We start from the raw sequence: 26,862 nt of genomic DNA, 5'->3' as shown, positions 1-26,862 counted from the left end.
GTTTTTTCGTGACAAATTCTACTTTATGGTAGTGGTAATTTTTTGTCGCTACTACCATCGTTTCTTGGTGAAAAATTCCAAAATTTGATGAAAAATTTGAAAATTTAGCATTTTTCTAACTTTGAAGCTCTCTGCTTGTAAGGAAAATTAACATTCCATATAAATTCTATATTGATTCACAAATACAATATGTCTACTTTATGTTGGAATCATAAAGTTGAGATGTTTTTACTTTTGGAAGACATCAGAGGGCTTCAAAGTTCAGCAGCAATTTTCCAATTCTTCACAAAATTTTCAAAATCGAAATTTTTCAGGGACCAGTTCATGTTTGAAGTGGATTTGAAGGGTCTTCATCTTAGAAATTCCCCACAAATGACCCCATTATAAAAACTACACCCCCCAAAGTATTCAAAATGCCATTGTCAGCGTTTTAACCCTTTAGGTGTTTCACAGGAATAGCAGCAAAATGAAGGAGAAAATTCACAATCTTAATTTTTTACACTCTCATGTTCTTGTAGACCCAATTTTTGAATTTTTACAAGTGGTAATAGGAGAAAAAGCCTTCAAAAATTTGTAACCCAATTTCTCTCGAGTAAGGAAATACCTCATATGTGTATGTCAAGTGTTCGGCGGGCGCAGTAGTGGGCTCAGAAGGGAAGGAGCAACAATGGGATTTTGGGGAGTGAATTTTGCTGAAATGGTTTTTGGGGGGCATGTCACATTTAGGAAGCCCCTATGGTGCCAGAACAGCAGAAAACCCCACATTGCATACCATTTTGGAAACTACACCCCTCAGGGCACGTAATAAGGGGTCCAGTGAGCCTTAACACCACGCAGGTGTTTGACGACTTTTCGTTAAAATCGGATGTGTAAATGAAAAAAAAATTTTTTCACCAAAGTGCAGTTTCTTCCCCAAATTTACCATTTTTACAAAGGGTTATGGGAGAGAATGCCCCCCAAAATATGTAACCCCATCTCTTCTGAGTATGGAAATACCCCATGTTAGGATGTAAAATGCTCTGCGGTCAAAATACAATGCTCAGAAGAGGAGGAGCGCCATTGAGCTTTTGGAAAGAGAATTCGTTTGGAATGGTAGTCAGGGGCCATGTGCATTTACAAAGCCCCCTGTGGTGCCAGAACAGTGGACCCCGACACATGTGACCCCATTTTGGAAACTACACCCCTCACAAAATTTAATAAGGGGTGCAGTGAGTATTTACACCCCACTGGCGTTTAACAGATCTTTGGAACAGTGGACTGTGCAAATGAAAAATAAAATTTTTTCATTTTTACGGACCACTGTTCCAAAAATCTGTCAGACACCTGTGGGGCGTAAATGCTCACTGCACCCCTTATTACATTACACGAGGGGTGTAGTTTCCAAAATGGGTCACAATGGGTCCATTGTTCTGGCACTATGGGGGCTTTGTAAACTCATGTGGCCTTCAATTTCGGACACATTTTCTCTTCAAAATCCCAATGGCGCTCCTTTTCTTCTGAGCATTGTAGTGCGCCCGCCGAGCATGCCCAAACAGCTGTCTGTAGCCCTCCAGATGTTGCTAGGCAACTCACCGGCTTCCGTAGAATCCAGGGAGCCGTCCTCTTCTGCCGCCTGCGCCGATCTCCGTCGCCGATCACCGTCGCCCGCAGCCTCCGGAGGGGTAAGTGGACCTTCGGCGTTCGGTCCCTGTCGTTTTCCCCGTCCTGCCCTGCCTATTGTGGGAGGGCAGGACGGGGAAACGAAAGTAAACCCCTCCGCCCCTGATCTGCTATTGGTGGTCGCGTCTAGACCACCAATAGCAGAGATAGGAGGGGTGGCACTCCTATCGCTGTAGGGGGATCGCGATCCCCCTTCTATTCCGGGTCACCATAGACCCATAATGACCCGGAATCGTCGCAAATCGCAAGTGTGAATTCACTTGCGATTTGCGCCGATCGCCGACATGGGGGGGGGGGGGTCATTTGCACGCCGACATGGGGGGATCATCAGCAGTCACCCCGGCCCGGTCCCCACCGAAATTCCCACGGGCGTATGGATATGTCCTTAAGTACCAGGACGCAAGGGCGTATGCATACGCCCTTCGTCCCCAACAGGTTAATGGAGCGTTTTTTTTAAGAACGTTTAATTTTTCCGCCACGATGTCCCTTCACTTTATAACGCCCGTAATGAATTACGGGCATATGCGGGTGCAAACGGGCAGTTACAAAATCCCATAGGCTGCAATGCAATTTAGTCACGGCCGTCAGGGGTTTTGTAACGGCCGGGTTTTGCCGATATAGTGACGGAACGTCTGGCGGAAGTTCTATTTCACAGTGTGAAAGCAGCCTTAAATGGACTGTTGCCCAGAGAGATGCACCGTCTTTCTCTCACCTGTGTTTTGTCTGAAGTGTCTCAATATAGAACTGAGAAGTTACGCAACATAGTTACCATTTTTTCTTCAGTGGTGAAGTTGCTGACTTCCGCCCTTCCATTGTTTACAGCCTTGGTGAAGATTATTCTGCACTATTCTGCAGGCCTTGATTTAATGAAATTTTAAGTTCAACTTTCTCCTGTGTCGGTTGTAGGTCCATCTCATTCTCCGCCTGGGCTGTGCTGGTCTGGTGTTCCTGTGTAATGCCATCATGTGGACATTTTTTGCTAAAGCTTTGAGATATTCTTCATCCACCGCTGCTGCTACGGTGACAACCACTGCTTCCAATTTTGTGTCCTCAGTAAGTATTAAAATTTTAAAAATGTGGTCGATTTCTCAACTGTTCTTTATAGTCAGATTATGTATGCCACATATATTTCATGAGCCAGACCATACAGATATTGTAACTGGTAGTTAAACACTTATCGCTCCTATACACACAAATGCTATAGCAACCAGTGAGTGCACAGCTTTCATTTTTCAAGTTTAAATGGTCCCTGTCATATGCAGCAGCTTTACTTTATTTAATAGCCCACATAATTTCCAGCAGCGTTGTAATATATCATGTTTCCTTTATGAGAAAATGTTAGAAATGTGGCAACCAGGGGGCACCCTACTCACTTTTTTTTAATTTAAATGGTCCCTGTCATTTGTCATACAGCCGCTGGTACAGTTCAGGATGGGCAGAAGGTATACATTGTTTACCTTTGAAGAAGAAAAAAATTTGTGGGGTCCCCCCTATTCTTAGCCAGATACCAACTAAACAGCAGCAGTGTGACACTACCAGGGTGGGCAAGGACCATTGTCTTTGCGCCCCCCCCCCCCCCCCCCCAGCCTAATAAACACCAGCATGTAACCGCCTAGAGCACTCAGGGCCTGTTGGTACCGGCTCTTCCCAGGGAAGGGGGGGGGGGGGATGAGAGATGTTTTTGGGGCTAATGCTAAGCTCTGACTTTGTGTATGAGATGGATTACACTACTAAGCCTGCAAGGAAAAAAAACACAGCACACATTAAAACATTTTTTACTATAAAAAAAAAAAACACTCCTCCATAGCCCTTGTTAACCATTTTGTTGTAAAAAAAAAAAAAAATGCACAATATGAACAGAGCCTGGCTCACCACCCTCATTCCTGCTCTGTCATCTTCCTGTGTAGACCCGCCTCTAGTGATGGCTACACAGGGCTAGGCCAGAGCAGGAACAAGAGGGATAAGTGGGGTAAAAAAAAAATGAATTTCCATACAAATGCAAAAACGTAAGAAGAAATGCCACAAAAAAAAAAAAAAAAAAAAAAAAGCAGGGGCAGTTTTTGTGGCCTTTTTTGGGTATTTTTTTTTTAGCTAAAAAAAAGCAAGGTGGAAAACTAGCCTAGTGTTGAACAATTTTGACAATTGAGACCTATTGTTTTCACTGCCTTTTCAGAAAAACTCCAGCTAATAGATGATGCCCCACAATACGGTTACCCTTAGAAAACACTAGACTATGGCAGAAGGGGTTTTGTGCATGTTTATATAGGATCAACTGTACAGTTGTTAAGAAGAAGTGCTGCATAACTCTTCCCATTTCCAATTGCTCTGATTTGGGGTTCATCAAATAGATGAACATGATGAGCATGTTATTTTACCACTTTACAAATCACTACAGTATACAACAATGACATAGTGGAGTGTAGGAAAGTTTAAGGGGGAGGGGGAACTAAATAATAAATAGAATTGGGTAATCCTCTGCATGTAGAGGAAAGAAAGTTTCTGCACCAACATTCTTTACTGTAAGAGCAGTAAGCCTATGGAACTTGCACCTGCAGGAAGTGGTCAGGGTGAATTCACTACAAGCGTTTAAAAAGGGGCCTGGGTGCTTTTCTCAAGTGTTAAAATATTACAGACAATAGTCAGTAGTTTCTGGAGCAGGGTCGATCTCACATCACTATCTCTGAATGCAGTCTGCTTATTCCCTGCCCTCTTGTCTGTTCGGAATCAGACCAGTGATGTGCTTGTACTACTGCTCATTAGATTTATAACTCATTAGATAAGGCAGTAATAAGACTTTCTCAGTCTCAGCAGTTTCTGTCAGAACAGACTCACTGCTGCCTTATCTAATGAGTCCTAAATCTAATGAGCAGTAATACTAGGTCCATGCATTCACAGCCTGTGATCTGACATCACAGCTACATGCCAACCAGAGTAGCTGATATGCAAGATCTGTGCACTATGGTTAATAACATTATATTAGTAAGTTGCTATATTATACTTTTTTGACTCCATACATTGTTTGTTTCTTGCGGACAACCCCTTTAGCCTCTTAAGGACACAGCCCATTTTTTTTTGCATGGCCACCTTTCATTTTACAATAAAAGGTACAGTATTATTTAGGAAGGGGGATTGAAAAGAAATCTGCAGTTTTGCAAATTTTGGGAGGTTTTGTTTTTATGCAGTACACTTTACAGTAAGGGTGCATTCACACCACATTTTTGCAATACAGTTCCCGTATCAGGTTGTTGATGAAAAACGGATTCCTTAAAACCGTACTAAACTGTATTAAAACGTGTGTACAAATTTTAACCCGTCCGGTTGCATCCTTTTTTTAAGAAAAAAAGTGTATACGTTTTTAACTTTTCACTCCATTATGAATAAGGTTTCACTTGTTTGATTGAAATTCCAAGAAAAAAAACTGCAAAGTCAAAAACAGTATGGTGCAAACCGGATGGAACCATACGCACGTACGGTTCTCTATGGTTTCTGTTGACTCCCATGTTTATGTTTAAAAAAAAAGTATACGGTTTCAATACAGTTTTTCACCCGGACAAAAAACCGTGGTAAACTTCGATTTTGGGTACGAGAATAAAACAAGACGCAAAACTTATGCAACCGGATGCATCGTTTGGCATACGGTTTTCAATGGAGAGTCAATGCATATGGTTTTCAATACGGTTTTCAAATTGAAAATGTATATGGGAACTGTATTGCAAAAACTTGGTGTGAATTCAGCCTAAAACAGAAATGCTCTTGTTATTCTGTAGATTACGGTGATTAAAACGATATCCACTTTGTATACTTTTTGTATTGTACTTCTGTTTAAAAAAAGAAAAGACAAGATTTTTTTTAACAAAATGAGTATGCCTAAAATTGCCCATATACGGTGATGCATTTTTGCGCCATGATCTGTAGTTTTATAGGTACCATTAGAGATGAGCGAATTTACAGTAAATTCAATTCGTCACGAACTTCTCGGCTCGGCAGTTGATGACTTATCCTGCATAAATTAGTTCAGCTTTCAGGTGCTCCCGTGGGCTGGAAAAGGTGGATACAGTCCTAGGAAAGAGTCTCCTAGGACTGTATCCACCTTTTCCAGCCCACCGGAGCACCTGAAGGCTGAACTAATTTACGCAGGATAAGTCATCAACTGCCGAGCCGAGAAGTTCGTGACGAATCGAATTTACTGTAAATTCGCTCATCTCTAGGTACCATTTTTGTTTTCCTGAGACTTTGTCATCACTTTTTAATCTTTTTTTTCTGATCTATTAACTGGTTGCCGTCTAAGGACGAGCCTGCCCGTCCTGAGATGGCAGGTGGTGTATGAAACGGGCTCCTGACTCAAGCCTGCGCCATACCGGCCAGCCCAGCTGATTACTGAGCTGGGGGCCACCGTTAATAGCTGCGGCCGGCTATTAACCCTTTAGATCTAAAGGGACATTTAAACTAGGGATCGACCGATATCGATTCTTTAGGGCCGATACCGATAATCTGTGCCCTTTCAGGCCGATAGCCGATAACTTATACCGATATTCCGGTATAAGTTATCGCTATTTCCACCCCCCCCCGGCGGGGCAGAAGCCGTTGCAGATCAATGATTTAAAGCGGGCGCATTAAATCAATGAACTGCAGCTGCTTTTGGGGTGCCAGAGACTGCCGCCGCCCGCTTCTCTCCCCCTGCCTGTCCTGAGTCTAACCACCACAGTTGCCCCATCGCCTCCCCCCCCCATCATCTGCCCACATACCGCCGCCGCTGCCCCATTGCCTCCCCCATTCTCTGGCCACATGTCGCTGCCCCATCGCCTCCCCCCCATCCTCTGCCCACATACCGCCGCTGCCCCATCGCCTTCCCCCATCCCCGGTGTTATAATTACCTGTTCCCGGGGGTCCGCGATCCTTCTGGCTCCGTCGGCATCCTGTGCTGTCACTGTGCATACTGACGGTGACGTCGCGTTGGGGACGTCACTTGTCATTATGCAGCGCACAGCAATAGCGCAGGAGCCAGAAGGATCGCGGACCCCCGGGAACAGGTAATTATAACACGGATGGGATGGGGTGAGGCGATGGGACAGTGGCGGCGATGGTCGTCTCTGGGCGGGGCATTATCGGCACATCAGCAAGGTAATTGCCAATATCGATAATGTCCAAAATCGCGATAATCGGTCGATCCCTAATTTAAACCATCCCTAGTGGTCCAGTGGGGTGGATTACTTTGCAGGCTTTCATGACCCCGAAAAATGCTTTTGATCAAAGCCACTGACTGTTGGATAGGCGTGGCGTGAGGTAAGCAATGCCCTGCCGCCGCCACGCCCACCCCCTGTATGTCAGCGCTGGGACCGCTGTGTGATTGACACACAGATCCCAGCGCATACACCCTTCAGCTCACCTTTTTTGACTGGTTATTATACTCGTTCCCGTTATCTTCTTTCTTCTCTCTAGTGGAGACGTGTGTGAAAGCAGGACAGTTCCCGATATTAGGGCGCACTCTGCACCTAGCACTGAGGAGGAAGACGGCAGCTGGAGCGAGCGCTTGCCTGGATGACACGCAGCGGCGAACACGTTAGATGAACTGAAGGGCACATGCGCTGGGACCTGTGTGTCAATCACACAGCTATCCAAGGGCTGACATACAGGGGGTGGGCGTGGCGGCGGGGCATAGCGTACCTCGCGCCACGCCTATCCGAACTGTATCAAAACGTGTGTACAAATTTTAACCCGTATACGGTTTGAAAAATTATGTCCGATTGCATCCGGTTTTTAAGAAAAAACTTTTACGTTTTTAACTTTTCATTCCATTATGAATAAAGTTTCACTTGTTTGAGTGAAATTCCAAGAAAAAAACTTTCAGTGTGCACTGTGAATGTGCAAAGTCAGAAACTATATGGTGCAAACCGGATGGAACCGTACGCACATACCATGTTTTAAAAAAAGTATACGGTTTCAATATGGTTTTTTACCCGGACCAAAAACCGTACAGGATGCAAAACGGACACAACCTGATGCATCGTTTGACATACAGTTTTCAATGGAGAGTCAATGCATACGGTTTTCAATACGGTTCCATGTGGTTTTCAAATTAAAAACGTATATGGGAACTGTATAGCAAAAACGTGGTGTGAGTGCCCTTACACGAGAGTATATTTATATCTTAGGGTATATTTATACATGAAGGTTTTGATGCAGTCTTTGAGACTAAAGCTAGAAGTGGTATAAAAAAAAGAATATTTACTATATACTTCTGTTCCCTTTAATACACTCCAGGCATTAAAGGGGTATTCCAGGAATTTTGTTTATTTGACTATGCTACAGGGGCTGTAAAGTTAGTGTAGTTCATAATATAGTGTCTGTATCTGTGTGTGACGGTTTTCTCACAATTCTTCTGTAATTTTCACCCCAATATTTATTTTTTACAGCATACAAAATAATTGTTGTCTCAGATTTTTCCCAGGTTGCAATGCGGCCGAGACCTGACTCACTAGTCAGCGGATGACAGGGAGCCTGTCTGCTTCAATGGGTGTAGGGATCAATCTGCAACTAATGCAACAGCTGTAGGCACCCTGACTGAAAACCACAGGTCTTTTGATGGAGGCAGCTCATTTATGTTTCAATGGGTGGGATGGCTGATGTGTGGGAGGGAGGAAAATGGAATTGTGGGATTTGTAGTAAAAAAAAAAAGAAAAGTCAAACAGGAAATACCAGCTAGCCACAGTGTTATGGTTACCTCACAACATAGCCATTTAGCCCCAAGACAAGCGCAGATCCTTCCTAAGCATGTCCATTACTGTCTGCCAGGTACGTACTAAAATCACCTTATAGTGGATAACCCCTTTAAAAGCAGCATAAAATCCTGCATCTATCAAGATGCTGCAGCTTGACCATATGTTTAGCTGGAAACTTGTCAACATTCAGGTTTTACTTGATCTTATGAATTGAATTTAATACATGTGTATGCAATATCTTCAACAGGCTGTCCTTGGTAAAATTCTGTTTGGAGAATCGCGCGCCCTTCTCTGGTGGGTTGGAATCTCTATTACGATATGCGGATTGGTTTTACTTCACACATCATCTTCACAAACAGAAGATACGACAAAAAAGAAGAGCTGACTGTAGACATCTGAAACCTTTCTTTAAAGGATATGTTTGACTTTTTTTTTTTTTTTTTACTTTTTATAAATTTTGTTTTAGTAAAATAATACTTTCAAAAGTAGTTTAAGTTGTTTTGTATTTTTTTATTTAGAATTTTGTTCTAAACTGGTGGCTGCCATCTAATAGCATCTGTTTAATGTGTCACTGCATAACACATACACAGATCATGGCATCAATGGAAGGAGAGAGGCAGCAGATACCATAACTCTGGAGCATGCTGAGGATACTGTCACTGGCCACTCCTGCCTGGACTTGTTCAAGAAATGGTTCATACCAAAGATAGAAGCTTTTTAGTTTGCACTAGGCAGGAATAGACTAGATTTCTTGACTCCATCAGTGGTAATTAATAGAGGCACAAAGGGGGTGATGTAAAGTATTTTCCAATCTGTGAAAAACGCCATGCGCGAGTTTACGCTATTAGCATACGCTACGCTAATTGCGTAATGTCGCGCATGCGCAGTAGTTCTAGCGTAGGATCGCGCCTGTGCAGTGCGTTACTTGCTTATTATCAGCGTAGGTGTAGTTTCTTGAATCACCCGTGGATTTTTCATATCGCACATGCGCACTGCATATAGAACCGCGCCTGCACAGTGTGTTAATTGCTTGTTATCAGCGTAGGTGTAGTTTCTTGAATCACCCGTGGATTTTTCATATCGCACATGCGCACTGCATATAGAACCGCACCTGCACAGTGTGTTAATTGCTTGTTATCAGCGTAGGTGTAGTTTATTGGATCACCCGTGGATTTTTTATATCGCACATGCACACTGCACTGTGGGTTAATTGTATTTTTTACTTCTGTGGGTTAATATATGCACACTGCACTGTGGGTTAATTCCAGTTTTTACTTCTGTGGGTTAATATATGGAAAACGACATACGCATGCGCGATTAGCGTAGTGTACGTTAGGTCTACGCAAATAGCGTAGACTCGCGCATGCGTATGGCGTTTTTCACAGATTGGAAAATACTTTACATTAGGGATGCACCAATATCTGCGGCCGATACATATCGGCCGAAAATAGCTATTTTGGGGAAATGCCGAAACAACAAAAAATTTGCCGATAATGACCCATCTCCCCTGCATCCCTCAGCACAAGTTACAAACACTGCCAGTGCCAGAGGCGTAGCGTGGGGGTGCAGGGGGAGCCGGGCGCAACATCAGGGGGGGCGCGCGCTCTCCGGGATAGGAATACTTCTTTTTATGTGCCCGGGCCGGCTCCCGTGTGTGGCTGCAGGCGGCGGCCGGCCAGAGCATATAAAAACTAATATACTGTATATTAAAAACCAGGGGGCCTCCAGCTGTTGTGAAACTACAACTCCCAGCATGCCCGGATCGGCAAAGGCTGTCCGGGCATGCTGGGAGTTGTAGTTTCACAACAGCTGGAGGCCCCCTGGTTTTTAGTATACAGTATTAGTTTTTATATGCTCTGGTCGGCCCCCGCCTGCAGCCACACACGGGAGCCGGCCCGGACACATAAAAAGAAGTATTCCTATCCCGGACATCCCTTTGTCCCGAAAAATCTTTTCGGGACATAAGGATGTTCGCCGGTCACTCACCATTCCCCGGCCAGTGTGTGTCGTCCTTCGCTTCTCCGCCTCTATGGTTGTACGCATGGCACGGGACGTCTCGTGCGTACAACCATAGAGACGCAGGAGGACCGCAGGATCGTCGCAGGAGAATGCGCGTGGGCCTGGTAAGTGACCGGCGGCGCGTCATCTTCTTCTTCAGTGTTCCGGTCACCGCTCCTCCGGTCCCGGCACCTACTGCTATGGTCCATTGGCCATAGCAGTAGATGTGACCCCGGGCCGGAGGAGCGGTGACCGGATCACTGTGGAGGCAGCAGTACAGACATACAGCCTCCAGCCATACACTGTATATGGCTGGAAACTGTATGTCCGTGGGGTGGGGGGGAAGCTGCCTACTATTGTGGGGGAACTGCTGACCTAATGTGGGGGGGAGCTGCCTAATATTGTTGGGGGGAGCTGCCTAATATTGTGGGGGAACTGCCTACTATTGTGGGGAACCTGCCTACTATTGTGGGGGGAGCTGCCTACTATTGTGGGGGGAGCTGCCTACTATTGTGGGGGGGGGAGCTGCCTACTATTGTGGGGGGGGAGCTGCCTACTATTGTGGGGGGAGCTGCCTACTATTGTGGGGGGAGCTGCCTATTATTGTGGGGGGAGCTGCCTATTAATGTGGGGGGAGCTGCGTATTAATGTGGGGGAGCTGCCTATTAATTAATGTGGAGGAGCTGCCTATTAATGTGGGGTAGCTGGCAATCTAATGTGGGGGAATCTAATCTAATGAGCGGAGCGCTGCATTTTACCAGAAGACGGGGAGAAGTCATTTTCGGTATCGGTTTCGGCCGGCCTTTTTTTAAATTTCTTTTCGTTTCGGTTCTGAAATTTCCATTTCGGTGCACCTCTACTTTACATCAGGGGCACTATTAGAGAATGGGATGCATAATGTAGGTGTTATTACCATATGGTATACAAATGGGGCCGCAAACTCGAGTCACAATTGTAAGAAATCTTCATGACTTTTTCGACCAGATGAAGAAGAAAAATGAAAATGAACGAACCTGATCATAGCATGTCATGATATGAAAGTGCGAATATATTATTATTCACTTAATAATCCAAAATGTTCTGTTGTTTTGGCCCTTCCGGGTCCTAATCATGACAGATCTTAAACATGAAGAGAAACGGAGACAAAAAAGCTTCCTGCTCTGTCAGCGTCTGACGGCTAGATACACTGATTTATATCAATTAACAAAGATTAGTCAAAATGTATTGCATTGAATGGACGAAGACCTTGTTTACTTTTATTGGTGTATTGCATGTAATGGCGTATACAAAAGAAAGAGAAGTGCTCCATAGTGCATTAACCGGGCAAGTGGAATTTCACAGTAGTTTACTGGAAGCGCTTACCCGGTAAGTTGTGCTAGTGTACCAGGCACAACACTGTTGAGAGTTTCCAAAATGCAGCCAGTCCTGCCACCACAAAGGTGTAATGGTAACAGCAACCTCCAAATACTCCCAAGGGACTTCAATAGGCGCAGAAAGGATGAGGAGTTATAGATGTATAAGCGATATCATTTATTTGCAGAACAACGCGTTTCGACGCCAGGACGGGCGTCTTTCTCAAATTCATAGCAAATGTTGACAAAGGAACATATTTATACAAAAAACAGACAAAAAGGTAATCAACTCACCATGGGCGGTTACTCCGTCTGTGTCAAACCGGATGTGATAATCAGAATCACGGCGCACAGACGGAAGTAATAAGACGGACTACATACGGACAACATAGGGTAAGTGTATGTAAAAATATAAATATACATAGAAAAATAGAAAAATACATAAATCAATTACTGTAAAGATCTAGCAGCAACAAGGTATACTGGTCAAATTAGTATTATGTGATGTTTTCAATTGTCTCATTCAACCCATCAGGATGGAGACATTTAAGTTTAAAGATCCAGTAGGACTCTTTATGGATCAGTTTTCGAAAACGATCTCGTTGGTCTATAGAAATAACATCAATAATAGTGAGTTTCAATAAATCAGGGTTGCTATTATGTTTGTGTGAAAAGTGACGTGACACACTATGCAAGAGGAAATTTTTCCTAATGTTGAACCGGTGTGCGTTCATGCGGGACCGCACCGTCTGAACGGTGCGGCCCACATACTGTAGTCCACAAGGACATTCTAACAGATAAACTGCATAGTTTTTTTCTTGCAACTAGTGGACCCTGGTTTCTGTATTTGTGTCTGTTGTTTTGCTATAGTCTTATCTCTATATTTGCTAGGGGCCAGATAATTATGCAGAGACATTGGTTTTCGAAATGTAATACGGGGTTGGTCCGGTACCAGATCTTTTAAAATAGGATCACTTTTTACAATAGGCCAGTGTTTAATAAGAGTTTTCCTTATTGTGTCAGAAGCACAGTTAAAAGTAGTTAAAAAATTATGTTTGATCGTGTTTTCAATTGGTTCAACTAAATCTTTGTTTTTACCCTTTGATTCTATAAGTTGTTGTTGTTTCAAATTTTTAGTTTTATTATAAGCTTGCACCAGAATTTGTTTCGGATAGTTTTTTTTCTTGAAAACGTTTTTGTAAAATTTTTGATTGAACTTTAAAATCGGCATCATCGGTGCAGTTCTTACGAATTCTAAGGTACTGGCCATACGGCACATTACGTAGCCACTTAGGATAGTGGCAACTATAATAATTTAAAAAGCTATTGACATCAACTTGTTTAAAAAAGTTTTAGTTTTAAAATGGCCAAGGTCAGATATAAAAATTACAAGGTCTAAAAACTGCACCGATGTGCTGGAAAAATGGGGAGTGAATGTAAGACCCCAATTGTTGTTATTCAGGGTGGAAACAAATTCAAGTGCTTGCACATGCGATCCAATCCACAAAAAGAAGAGATCGTCTATATATCGTCTATAGAAATAAATATATTTAAAAAAAAGATAAATCAGCCTGTGCGATGTGTTGGGACTCGAAACGCCCCATGAAGAGATTAGCATAACTTGGGGCGAATCGAGTCCCCATCGCACAGCCTTTGATCTGACGATAAATCTGATTATTAAAATCAAAGGCATTGTGATCTAAAATAAATTGAATTGCTTCAATAATGAAATAGCTTTGTTCTGAATTAAAATACTCCTCCTGTTGTAAAAAATGGGAAACTGACTGTGTGCCTAAAGTGCTTTCAATATTCGAATAAAGTGCTGAAACATCAAGAGTTAAGAAGGAACAATTCTCTGGAATTTGTAAAATGTTTAACTCACAGATAAGTTGAGCCGAATCTTTAAGATATGTAGGTAGTTGAGTGACTAGAGGTTGTAAAAAAAGGTCGATGTAGTGAGACAAATGGCCAGTGATCGACCCCATCCCCGATATAATCGGGCGACCGGGTGGATCAGTGGCACATTTGTGCACCTTTGGGAGGTAATAAAATGTAGCAAGTTGGTGTGTTTTAATAGTTAGAAATCTCTTTCTTTTTTATTTAGAATTTTTTGGGTGTCTGCTTTATTGATAAGTTTGCAATAAAGTGCATAATAGTCTGCTGAGGGGTCAGAATGTAATATTTCATATTAGTTAGAGTCAGATAAGATGTTATTTGCTTCCTTCAGATAAGCCGATTTATTCAAAATGACAATCCCGCCCCCCTTATCGGCAGGACGAATGATAATGTCAGGGTTAGACTGGAGTGTGGAAATAGCTCTGCGTTCAGGGGGGGGGTGAGATTGTCATTATAAGTGAAGGGATCGGCAGATAGCGACCTGAATTCATTTGACATCATTGTGTAAAAGGTTTCTAAATAACCACCACGATGGTGGGTAGGATAGAATTGTGAAACGGGTTTAACATCTACGTGAACAACCATTTTGGGTGGATCTTGTAATGTTGAAATGTTAGGTAATTGGTTACTCAGATCATCAATAAGGGGATTGTACTGTTTTGAAACAATAGAAAAGTGGCGAGTCAAAGTTAATTTCCGAACATATTGATTTAAATCAAGGAACAATTGGAAGTTATCGGGTTTTGCTGTGGGGCAAAATGACAATCCTTTAGACAAAAGTGTCATTTCGCTCTCTTTTAAAAGATAAGAAGAAAGATTGAACAATTTTATAATCGGTTCTTTTTTTGAGTGGGCATTAGATGTTGTGCTGTATCTATTGCGTTTGTGTTGTTTGGTTCCACCTCTACACCCTCTGTATCGTGTTTTCTTTTTAGTGATTTGAGGTCGGGTGAAAGTGTTGTGACAGGGAAGAAGTGAGTGATTTCCCTGGTTTTTGGGCTGGATATTGTCGGTAGTAACCGGACAACATCGACATGGACAGGGCGGGAGACTAAAAAAGAGGATGATGGTGAGCTAGTGGTAGGATTGAAGGTGGATTCTGGTACTGAACTAGTGTTTGTGATATGATGTTCATAATGGTCAGTACAGATAACTGTCGCATCATGTGTAGTGAGTATAGAAAGATCGAGAGGAACAGTGTGATTAAGTGGTGAAATTGTGTCAGTGACAGGGGTGTCAATAGAATGTGCATGTTCTGAACATATATTTGTGACATTTAATGTGTCCATAGTGGTTGGTGCATCATGCGTAGATTCAGACAGTGCAATCGTGTTGGATTTGATATATGATATATTCTTTTTGTGATTATCCTTTTGTTCCTGATTTGAGGGTTTGTTTTTCCTATAGGAAGAGTTAATGATAGTTCTGTAATTATATGAGTCAGTTTGTTTGGATCGACTTTTATAGTTGTTTGTAACCTCAGGTGGGTATGGAGATCCACCTGTGGTTTGAATATCCCTTTTGTTAGAAATAGTAACATTTTTAGAAACATTTTTAGGATTATTTTGAAGCTCTGATTCACGGGGATTATAAACCTGTATGTTTTTCCTAGGCCATTTTCTTATTTGATTAGAAGCGCAATCTTCTCGATCACGTGCAAACTTTTGCACTTTTTTATTAATTAGATCTGTTTCAAATCTATTTAATCTCATAGTGACATTACTATCCATTCTCCGAAATTCTGAGTGGTGTTTAAAATTGGATAGGCGGTCAATATGGATGTATGCTTGCGATATGAGGTCTGATGCGACCGCTAGCCGTTTTGCCGACAGTCGGACCATCATCTCGCGTGAGCACAGTTCCATAAAATCTTCCCAATGCTTAGTAAATATCACATCATTTTTAAATGATGATTCAAATGGCATGCGTAACCCTCTCGGTGCTATATTTTCCTGTAAGTATAAATTAAGGAACATAACATCAATGTTGTGTTGAATCTCGCTTTTGTATATATCCTCAAGTTCCAAGAACAAGTCCGTCATGGTTTTGAGATCCAATGTGGACAGGCCCTTAGATTTAATAGGATCAGATTGGGGAATTTGAATAGATCCACCGACAAGTTGTTTGATTAAATTGTCGCGTGTCTCTGATCTATTGGTAAAAAACTCCATAATGAGGAGCAATAGTAAATAATAAATAAATAAAAAATGAAAAATAATAACTAAAAAATAATAAATAAAAAGTAAAAATGAAATAAAAAATATAATTAGTTTCAAAACACAATTTGCTCCCAAAGGGAATGACAGCAATCAATATAGAAGAAATGAATTCCAGTTCACACTGTCATGTGCATATAACACAGTAAGGTTCCAATTCACACCAGTTAATATATTAACCGCGGTATTGTCACAGGAGTTCAATATGTAGAAAATTAATTAAAAAAGATTCAACACTTAGCAGACAGTTCCACGATGGATGCACAGGTGCAGGTTCACAAATCTCTGTTGGAACAGAGAATCCTCTTCACCGAAGCAGGACTATAGACAAATACAAAAGAAAGAGAAGCGCTCCATAGTGCATTAACCGGGCAAGTGGAATTTCACAGTAGTTTACTGGAAGCGCTTACCCGGTAAGTGCTAGTGTACCAGGCACAACACTGTTGAGAGTTTCCAAAATGCAGCCAGTCCTGCCACCACAAAGGTGTAATGGTAACAGCAACCTCCAAATACTCCCAAGGGACTTCAATAGGCGCAGAAAGGATGAGGAGTTATAGATGTATAAGCGATATCATTTATTTGCAGAACAACGCGTTTCGACTCCAGGACGGGCATCTTTCTCAAGTTCATAGCAAATGTTGACAAAGGAACATATTTATACAAAAAACAGACAAAAAGGTAATCAACTCACCATGGGCGGTTACTCCGTCTGTGTCAAACCGGATGTAATGGCGTATAGATGTTTCATCCTAAAATTATATGTTTTCTTCTGATAACTGGATACATTCAGTTGTTAAATTAACAACCATGAAGCTTTCTACTGTAAAAGTAGACACAGGGATGACAAAAGTTCGTCTGATTTGTGTTTGCTGGGGAATAAGGTAAAAAAACAAGATGGGAAAACAATGATGTGGGTGTGTTTATTCATCTTACTATTAAGGAATTTCGTATTCCTATTCTTCTAGCTTTAAAGGGGTACTCCGCCCCTAGACATTTTATCCCCTATCCAAAGATAAGGGATAAGATGTCTGATCGCAGGGGTCCCACTGCTGGGGACCCCCGCGATCTCTCCTGCAGCTCCCCCCCCCCCCCTTGTGCCCCGTCCCCTTAATGCAAGTCTATGGGAGGGGCGTGGCAACAGTCACACCCCCTCCCATAGACTAGCATTAAGGGGGCAGGATGTGACATCATGAGGGGTGGACCCTGTAGCGTGAGTCATCAGCCAAGGAGCAAAGTTAGCTCTGGAGAGCTGATGACTCGGGGGTGCTGCAGGAGAGATCGCGGGGGTCCCCAGCAGCGGGACCCCTGCGATCAGACATCTTATTCCCTATCCTTAGATAGGGGATAAGATGTCTAGGGGCGGAGTACCCCTTTAAGGAAAAATAAAAGTTCAAAAAGCCATGATCCACTGTTAAGATCTAATTTTTCCAACTGCATTTTTTAAGTACTTCACAGGTCAGGATTTGAGGATATGCTATAGAAAACACTAGAGATGAGCGAATTTACAGTAAATTCGATTCGTCACGAACTTCTCGGCTCGGCAGTTGATGACTTATCCTGCATAAATGAGTTCAGCTTTCAGGTGCTCCCGTGGGCTGGAAAAGGTGGATACAGTCCTAGGAAAGAGTCTCCTAGGACTGTATCCACCATTTCCAGCCCACCGGAGCACCTGAAAGCTGAACTAATTTATGCAGGATAAGTCATCAACTGCCGAGCCGAGAAGTTCGTGACGAATCGAATTTACTGTAAATTCGCTCATCTCTAGAAAACACACATGTAGTAAGCTTTATGAACGAAGTATATCCCTCGTGTATTACCAGGAAAGCTGGGCTCACATCAGAGTTGAGCTCTGTTCATTCATTATTATTATTCATTCATTCATTACATTCACTGACACCAGATGGCAAACCCAACGGGTACATTCAAAGTCAAAGATACCAATTGGTGTCCATTGTTTGTCACTAAAATGTGACAGAGCACCAAAGCAGATGTAAACTCGGTCTAATTTGTTTTGGTTATTTGAGGACTAGATTTGAGAATTGAATTGTCATTGTTGTTTTATAATGTTGCTTACCATGTTGCTATTAATCTTTGGCTTTTCAGAGAGCTCCAGAATTTGCAGAGGTCTAAGCTTTTACTGTAGTTCTGTGTTTTGGCATCATTTTCACATTTGCACATAAATCATATATGACTCTTGGCTGGGTTCCTCTGTTTAACATGTGTTAAAGGTGTTCTCCAGTAAATGCACTGACCCATTTGACGCCTATTGATAGACCTTAATATTTGTATTAGTATGAGGAGTATCAAATAACAAAGACTAACTCACCTCTTTTCCCAACATACTACATAAATATAGAGGTATATTTGCAAAAAAAAAGTCTAGAAGTGTGCACAAAAGATAATTCTTTTAAATTATATTAGTATTTATACTAAACTGCAGAACAACTGGTCTTTTTAAGATTAATTTCTACAACATTTACGTCATTTACATTAATCATTTATCTCATTGTTTTCTCCAGAAAATCAGTAGTACTGTATTGTAATCCCACAATCACTTTGAAATAAATACAGCATCTCACGTCAGTATCTCAAGTTAGTCCTCCCCTTACATTATTGTAAACATTTTATTAAATTTTTGTATGTAACACTGAAGAAATGACACTCTTCTACAATGTATAGTAATGTGTGCACAGCCGTCTGTATAACAGTGTTTAATGTTGTGTCCCCTCAAATTAACTCAACACACAGCCATTAATGTCTAAACCTTTGCAACAAAAGTGAGTACACCCCTAAGTGAATGTCTAAATTAGGTCTAATTAGCCATTTTTCCTCTACAGTGTCATGTGACTTGTACAAGGTCTCAAATGTAAATGGGAAGCAGGTGTCTTACATTTTTTTTTTTTGCTTTACAGGAAGATAGCCAAGGCCAGTGATGGCGAACCTATAGCACGCCGAGCCCCTTCTGTGGGCACGCGGCCACAGGCCCCCGTCACATTCCGGACATCCCTGTGTCCCGAAAGGCCATTTTGGGTCACAAGGATGTCCCGGTTACCTCTCTGCGGTCCCGCGTTAGCTTTAAAAAACGCAGGGACCGCCGGGAGGTAGAACACGCAGGGACGTCACTGACGTCCCGTGCGTGCGCCCGTAAAGCAGAGCGGAGCATCGGGGAGGACCGAGGATGACGCGCGCATGGTAAGTGACTAGCGGGACGTCCTCTTCGGTGTTCCGACACAGACATACATATATGTATACATGTATGTCTGTGGGGGAACACTGCCTGCGCCTAATGCGGGGGGGGAATTATACTGCCAACCTTGTGGGAGGAAGTATACTGCCAACCTTGTGGGGAAACTATACTGCCCCCAATGTGGGGGAACTATACTGCCAACCTAATGTGGGAGAACTATACTGCTAATCTAATGTGGGGAACTATACTACACCCATTGTGGGGGAACTATACTGCCAACCCTAATGTGCGGGGAACTATGCTGCCAACCTAATGTGGGGGAACTATACTGCCAACCCTAATGTGGGGGAACTATACTGCCAACCCTAATGTGGGGGAACTATACTGCCAATCCTAATGTGTATTCTGATTTAATTGCTGTGCTGGCACTTTGAGGGGAAAAAAGTTGGCGTGCATTACAGCTCTCAGGCTCAAAAAGGTTCGCCATCACTGGCCTAGGCTATAAGATTTCTAAGACCCTGAAACTGAGCTGCAGCACAGTGGGCAAGACCACACCCAATTTCACAGGACATGTTCCATTAGAACAGGCCTCACCATGGTAGACCAAATTTGTTGAGTGTGCATGCTTAGCTTTTTCAGAGATTGTCTTTGGAAAATAGATGTATGAGTGCTGCCAGTATTGCTGCAGAATTTGGCAGGGGGGGGGGGCAGCTTGTGAGTGTTCATACCATACACGGCACAATGCGTCAAATTGTTCTGTGTCCTCACAGAAGGAAGCCTCTTCTAAGGCTACTTAAAGACAAGGGGGGAGATTTATCAGAGCCTGTGCAGAGGAAAAGTTTCCCAGTTGACCATGGCAACCAATCAGATTTCTTCTTTCATTTTTATTAAGGCCTTTGCAAAATGAAAGAAGCAATCTGATTGGTTACTATGGGCAACTGGGCAACATTTCCTCTGCACTGGTATTGATAAATTTCCCCCAAACAGACTAAGGACATGGATTACTGGAACCATGTCCTGTGGTCCAATGAGACCTAGATCAACCTATTTGGTTCAGATGGTGTCAAGCATGTGGGGCGGCAACCAGGTGATGAGTACAAAGACAAGTGTGTCTTGCCTACAGTCAAGCATGGTGGTGTTTAGGCAGTTCTTGAAAATAATGGTGACCACACACAATATTAACACTTTGGCCCCCAATTCGGACATTATTTTGCCATAGTTAAGACATTAATGGCTGTGTTGTTATTTTGAGGGGACAAAAACATTAAACACTATTATACAGGCTGTGCATTCACTGCTCAGCAGAATGTCATTTCTTCAGTGTTGTCACATGAAAAGATATAATATTAACAAAAATATGAAGGGTGTGCGCACTTAAGTGAGATACTATATGTAATAAATAATCAAAAATAGAAAAATTGGAATAGCACCGTGCTAGAACCTATAGTTCAGTCAATGGGACTTTCAGTCCAAATAGGGTGCTCAGCTCCAGGAGCCAACCCACCATCCAGAGAGAAAATGTAAATCCAAAAAGGAAGCAACCTCTTTCTTCTTGTATGTCATAAACATATGCTATTAGTTAAACCCCTTGCCGCAAAACGCCATTTTTAAACTGCGCTGCCGCAAAGGAGGGTTATTAAGCGAGCATAGGAGCTGAGCCCGCATCATACACGCACAGTCCCGGCTGCTATTAGCAGCCAGGAGACGTGGCTAATGCCGGACATCACAGTTCAGGCAGATGTCTGGCATTAACTCTTAAGACGCGGCTATCAAAGTTGATTGCCATGTCTAAAGTGAAAGCTTCCCGGCAGCTCAGTCGGGCTGATCGGGACCATTGCAGTAAAATCGCGATGTCCTGATCAGCTAGGATGCAGCAGAAGGGTGCCTTACCTGCCTCCTGCGCGTCCGATCGGAGATTGCTCCAAGCCTGAAATCCAGGCTTGAGCAATCAACCACTGATAACACTGATCAATGGATTGCAATGCAATGGCATTGATCAGTATATTGAATCAATGTACTGCATGTTATAGTCCCCTAGTGAAAAAAAGTTAATAAAGATGATTTGACCCCTTCTGTAATAAAAGTTTGCATCACCCCCCTTTTCCCATAAAAAAAAACTGTAAATAAAAATAAACATGTGGTATCACCACGTGCGTAAATGTCCAAACTATAAAAATGTATCCTTAATTAAACCCCACAGTCAATGGCGTATGTGCAAAAAAAATTCCAAAGTCTTAAATAGCATATTTTTGGTCACTTTTTATACCACCCCGTATGTGATAAAAATAAAAAAGTTATAGGGGTCAGAAGAGGACAATTTTAAACATAAATTTTCCTGCATGTAGTTATGATCTTTTTCAGAAGTACAACAAAATCCAACCTATATAAGTAGGGTATCATTTTAATCATATGGACCTACTAAATAAAGATAAGGTGTCATTTTTACCGAAAAATGTACTGCATAGAAACGGAAGCCCCCGAAATTAACAAAATGGCATTTTTTCTTCCATTTTGTTGTACAATGATTTTTTTTTCTGTTTCGCCGTAGATTTTACGGTAAAATGACTGTCATTATAAAGTAGAATTGGCTGCACAAAAAATAAGCCATAATATGGATTTTTAGGTGCAAAATTGTAAGGGTTATTTCACCTTTACCTGTACGCTCCCTGAAAACGTTCAGAAACAGCTTCAGTCACCAATAATCCAGGAGTTGAAACCTCAGAGTACACAACACAGCTATTATACCTTTTAAGAGTGTGTTCACACATCCAGATTTTTTCCTTTTAATTATTGAATACAAAGCCAGGAATAAAGTTGCAATTAGTCTAGTTTTTACTTTATATGTTTCCCCCATTTATGATCTGTTCCTCGCTTTGTCTTCAGTAATTGCAATTAAAAGCCTGAACATGTTAACATACCCTAAAGGTAAAGGTAAACATAGCCTTTGTGGTGAAAAATGTAGGCTATAAAAGGACGTAACTTTACTTACTGTACCAAGTTCATATGGTAATAACTCAGGGATGCTATCAGGGCTGTGGAGTCGAACGAAATTTTGGGTACCTGGAGTATGAGACGGCAAACAATGCTCCGACTCCTAGGAAATTTAGATTGGAATAAAGAAAAAAGCAAGTTTAAATGTCCCAATTCACAAAAAGTTATAATTAATGACTTCTCTACTGTAAGAATAAAGACCAATGTATGCAGTGCCTCACGTAACCGCAAAACGAACACGTTACATCACCGTGAAGAAGCATGCTTTTCATGTGCTTCACTATATGGCACGCAACGCACAATTAGGAGCGGCAATACTTATACTTTCCATAGTGTTGTGTTCTGCTGTTACAGGGAACCCATGGGTAACCTAGCCTCTCACTGATAAGGGATTAAGTAAAAATGTTTTTTGCAGGACTAGTGACACTTGTATAAGTGAAGGGAATGGAAGGTCAATAGTTCAAGACTGAAGCTGTAAACCATTGGAAAAACTGCTGCCATTCAGCTAAGGCTATAAAAACTTGTAAACTCCGATTGTTAGCTTAAACTTTAAACATAACTATGGGATTCTACTAGGGAAATCATGTTTTATAATATATGCCCCTTCCCGGATCCTCCCACTGCCCTATCTTTAGCAGCAGATCAGCACACAAAAAGGAGAAGGCAGCAGCTTCTGCCCAACTACCTCTCTCTGCTAGAAGAGCTTAGAAGAACTTGGTGGAACAGCTTCTTGGATTCAACTGTAAGTGTTTTATAAATACATTGGCATATTAATCCAGAGGAGTCGGGGAGTCGGAAGTACAAAAATCTGTGGAGTCGGAGTCGGAACATTTATCTACCGACTCCACAGCCCTGGATGCTATCCTAATGGACTGGTTTAAAACCACTGCAGTAGAAAATAGCTAATGCAGTATATTTATCGGTGGTCCGAAATAGAGTTGAGAAAACTTTTCAACATTTTGCTTTGGTAGGTTCACTCTGAGTCAATAAAATTGCATCGAACCGAGAACTCTGCAATAACCCTAAAACGTGTGTATAACACTACCTAAGAGCTCAATAAGCCTTTGTTAGGCTGGGTTCCCACTACGTTTTCTCCCATACATGCCTTTGTATGCGCTCCCGTATGTAATTCATTTCAATGAGCCGGCCGGAGTGAAACGTTCGGTCCGGTCGGCTCATTTTTGCGCCGTATGCGCTTTTACAACCAGACCTAAAACCGAGGTTGACCACAGTTTTAGGTCCGGTATAAAAGCGCATACGGCGCAAAGATGAGCCTACCGGACCGAACGTTTCACTCCAGGGGGCTCATTGAAATGTATTACATACGGAACCGCATACAGCTCAATACGGGAGCGCTAGTTTTTAGCTCTCCCCTGCTGTATGCGGTCCCGTATTGCGGAAAACGTGATGTAAACCAGCCCTTACACTGGCTGGTCACCTATAAATGTATCTAAGTAGGTTTGAACTGATTTTAACCCCTTAAGGACCAGTCGTTTTCCATTTTTGCACTTTCATTTTTTCCTCCTTACCTGTAAAAAATCACAACTCTTTCAATTTTGCAACTAAAAATCCAAATGATGGCTTATTTTTTGCACCACCAATTCTACTTTGTAATGACATCAGTCATATTACCAAAAAATCTTTCATTGCAGATTTTTTTTTTGGGCTGTATCTGATACATCTCAATTTGTATTGCTTTACACATACACATCTGGTATTTTATCTTTATTGCATTTAGTCACAAATGTGTGACGTTTTTTAACTTTTTGGATATATAAATAAAATGTTGCATATTTATCAGTAGCAATTGCGCTTTGTTTGAGTTCTTTCTCTCTTTTTGCATAAAATAGTCTATGGAGCTATACTGATTTACTATTTATAGACCCTCAGCACCTAGTACATATCATGAAAAACAGAGTACAATATATAACTACCTGGTGCTATCTATTCTTTTTGTGTCTAATTGCAGATTTATTGCAGTTTTGCTGTATTCTTCATATTGTCCTGCATAGTCAGGTCTTCTGTTTCATTGTTATTTGGGCCTACCAGGCCACTGATCGATGTATAGTTTGTTCCCATCTGCTTATAGTTACTTGGTTATTAATAAACTTGAATTTGCAAAAAAAAAAAATCTACGACGAAACGGAAAAAAAAAATCATTGTGCGACAAAATTGAAGAAAAAACACCTGTAGGTCCATACAATTAAAATGATACCCTACTTACATAGGTTTGATTTTGTCGTACTTCTGGAAAAAATCATAACTACATGCAGGAAAATGTATATGTTTTAAATTGTCATCTTCTGACCCTTATAACTTTTTTTTTTCGCGTACGGGGCGGTATGAGGGTTAATTTTTTGCACTGCGATCTGAGGTTTTTAGCGGTACCATTTTTGTATTGATCGGACTTTTTAATCGTTTTTTATTCATTTTTTCCTGATCTAAAAAGTGACCAAAAATACGCTACTTTGGATTTTTTTTTGCACGTACGCCATTGACCTGGCGATTTAATTAATGATATATTTTTAGAATTTGGACATTTCCGCACGCGGTGATACCACAGATGTTTATTTTTATTTACATAGTTTTTTTTATGGGAAAAGGGGGATGATTCAAACTTTTATTCAGAAAGGGGTTAAATGATCTTTATAAACCTTTTTTTTCCATTTTTTTTTTGCAATGTTATAGCCCCCATAGGGGGCTATAACACTGCATACACTGATCTTTTACATTGATCATGATTCTGCTGCTTGACTGCTCATGCCTGGATCTCAGGCACTGAGCAGTCATTCGGCGATCGGACACCAGGAGGCAGGTGAGGGGACCCTCCTCGTGTCCTACAGCTATTTGGGATGCCGCGATTTCACCGCGGCGGTCCCGAACAGCCCCTTGAGCTATCCAGGGGTAGTTTAGTTTCACTTTAGACACGGTGATTAACTTTGACGCCGCGTCTAAAGGGTTAATAGCACGAGGCACCGCGATCAGTGCCGCGCGCTATTAGCCACGGGCCCGACCCGCTATGACGCTGGGCTACGGCGTGGCCCCGCATTATAGAAAGGGAAAGGACCAAGGACGTACAGGTACGCCCTTGATCCTTAACAGGTTAAAAAGGTTATCCGGCAGAAGAAGGGTGGATTTATAACATGCCAAGTCTACATTATATTACAAATTTAAGCTTTACTCATCTGCAACGCACCCACGGTGCCTCTGGTGTCCAGCTTCAGTCTCTGGCTGCAAACCTCTTCCTTTGAGAAAGCGTAACACTTGGTCCCAGAGTGACTTTGGGGCCAAGAGTGTCATACTGCCACTCAGCCAACCATTGCCCCAAGTGGGACATCACTGTGGCCATTAATTGGCTGAGCAACAGGATGATACTCTGGGCCAGACTTTTCTTTGTGAATAAACCTGGCACTCACATTTATGATGCATAATTAGATTTTATTTTGCAGTCCTTATATACAATTTGTTGTTAACATTTTGGTCCTACGTGGACCTTCATCAGAACATACTGGTCTGCTGAGGAGGAATGAGGAGAAGTGAAAGTAAATGGACAAGCACCTTGCTGGGATGAACATTTTTACATACAGTAGGCTGGACTGAAACAGAACATCTCAAGCAAAATAATTTTTATCAATCAAGATCATCACCTCAACAACCATACCTGGGCTGTGCCCTTTCTCCAGTAGATACCATGAGCCCAAACTCCATGGACTTTTAATCAGCAGATTGGACCATTGATAAGAACTTCCCTAGTTTGCTATGGGTGTACGGTATTGACCACCCTCTAGAGTAGCTTCTGAAAGGTTATGCAATGCTGCAGGTGGCGTCAGACTCTGGACCCCTAAGGGAAGGGTTACACATGCTATATTTTGCTGCATATTTACTGCTGCGTCTTTTTTACCCATTAAAGTCAATGGTTAGCACAATCAGCTGCAGAAAATACACAGCAAAATAAGGTACATGTGACCCTACCCTAAGCGAACAAATTGTCTTGTTTGAATAAATCAGCATATGGATTTCGAGATTGCGAGCAATGGGATCGCTGGGTCTAAGCGAAAGGAATGAACTTAATCTCTCCCTGTCATTGTTCCTCCTCACGATACCTTCAGCTCTCATCTCCCCTCTCTTCCCTACACCTTTTCACCCGTTCTACACTTCTACTCCTTCCTTATTTCTCATTCCTGATTCTATCATCCTTATTACGTTGTTCATTATGTGATAAACTTACCTGTTTTGTATTCTCTTGTAGACTGTAGAGTTTGTACCCCTTCCGACTGCTGACGTATCCGGTTCTGTATTGTGCTGTTTAGAATTCCCCAGCCAGTACGGATTACCTGCAGTTCCACAGTATGTTTACCATTTACTATGACTACGGAGCCACGTCAGCAGGGAACACCCTCCCTCCCCCGGAGACCGTGTCTATTACGAGCAGTGCCGGAGCATGGTTGGGGCGTAGGCGTGACCAAGCGGTGTAAGACTGCGAAACGGAGCCGTCGCTCCCCGTGCTCTTCATGAGTGTGTTGTTTTGCTCTCCATTTCCCTGTTGTTCCTGCTCTATATGATGAACAAATAAAGTTTTCAGCATCAAACAAAACAGTGGGTGAGTGCTACGTTACTTCATCTTTATACCAGTTATTTGCAGTTGTGGTTTTTCTAACGGGAGCACCTCTAAGCTGTATTGAATGTGCGATCCACTGATGCCCATTAGTGTTACATGATACAAATACCTCTCTGGTGCAGAGTTAGCTTGCTTCTTTTTGCGTTGACACTCGTGCAGTATGTTTATATGCAAACTGCTAGTTACCACAGGTGCTATCCTTTTACTTACAGCCATACATATTGGT

The 26,862-nt window shown here is 42.1% G+C and overlaps 1 protein-coding gene across 2 annotated transcripts in view; it reads left to right on the top strand.

The window, feature by feature from the left end:
* Nucleotides 1-26,594, top strand: part of TMEM42 (transmembrane protein 42) — a 30,185-nt gene extending 3,591 nt beyond the window's left edge. The window contains exons 2-3 of one of the 2 annotated variants that reach the window (XM_056520585.1): nt 2,566-2,712; nt 26,268-26,594. In XM_056520585.1, coding sequence (XP_056376560.1) covers nt 2,566-2,712; nt 26,268-26,387 — 267 coding nt within the window. In that variant the 3' untranslated portion in view covers nt 26,388-26,594. Of the gene's footprint in view, nt 1-2,565; nt 2,713-8,625; nt 8,821-26,267 lie in introns of those variants that run through there. The other variant, XM_056520584.1, reaches the window with a different exon arrangement.
* Nucleotides 26,595-26,862: the final 268 nt, after the last annotated feature.

This window comes from Hyla sarda, chromosome 5, assembly GCF_029499605.1.
Source record: "Hyla sarda isolate aHylSar1 chromosome 5, aHylSar1.hap1, whole genome shotgun sequence".
NCBI classification, from domain to species: domain Eukaryota; kingdom Metazoa; phylum Chordata; class Amphibia; order Anura; family Hylidae; genus Hyla; species Hyla sarda.
Note: the sequence above shows the minus strand (reverse complement) of the source record. Positions and strands in the feature narration are given on the sequence as shown.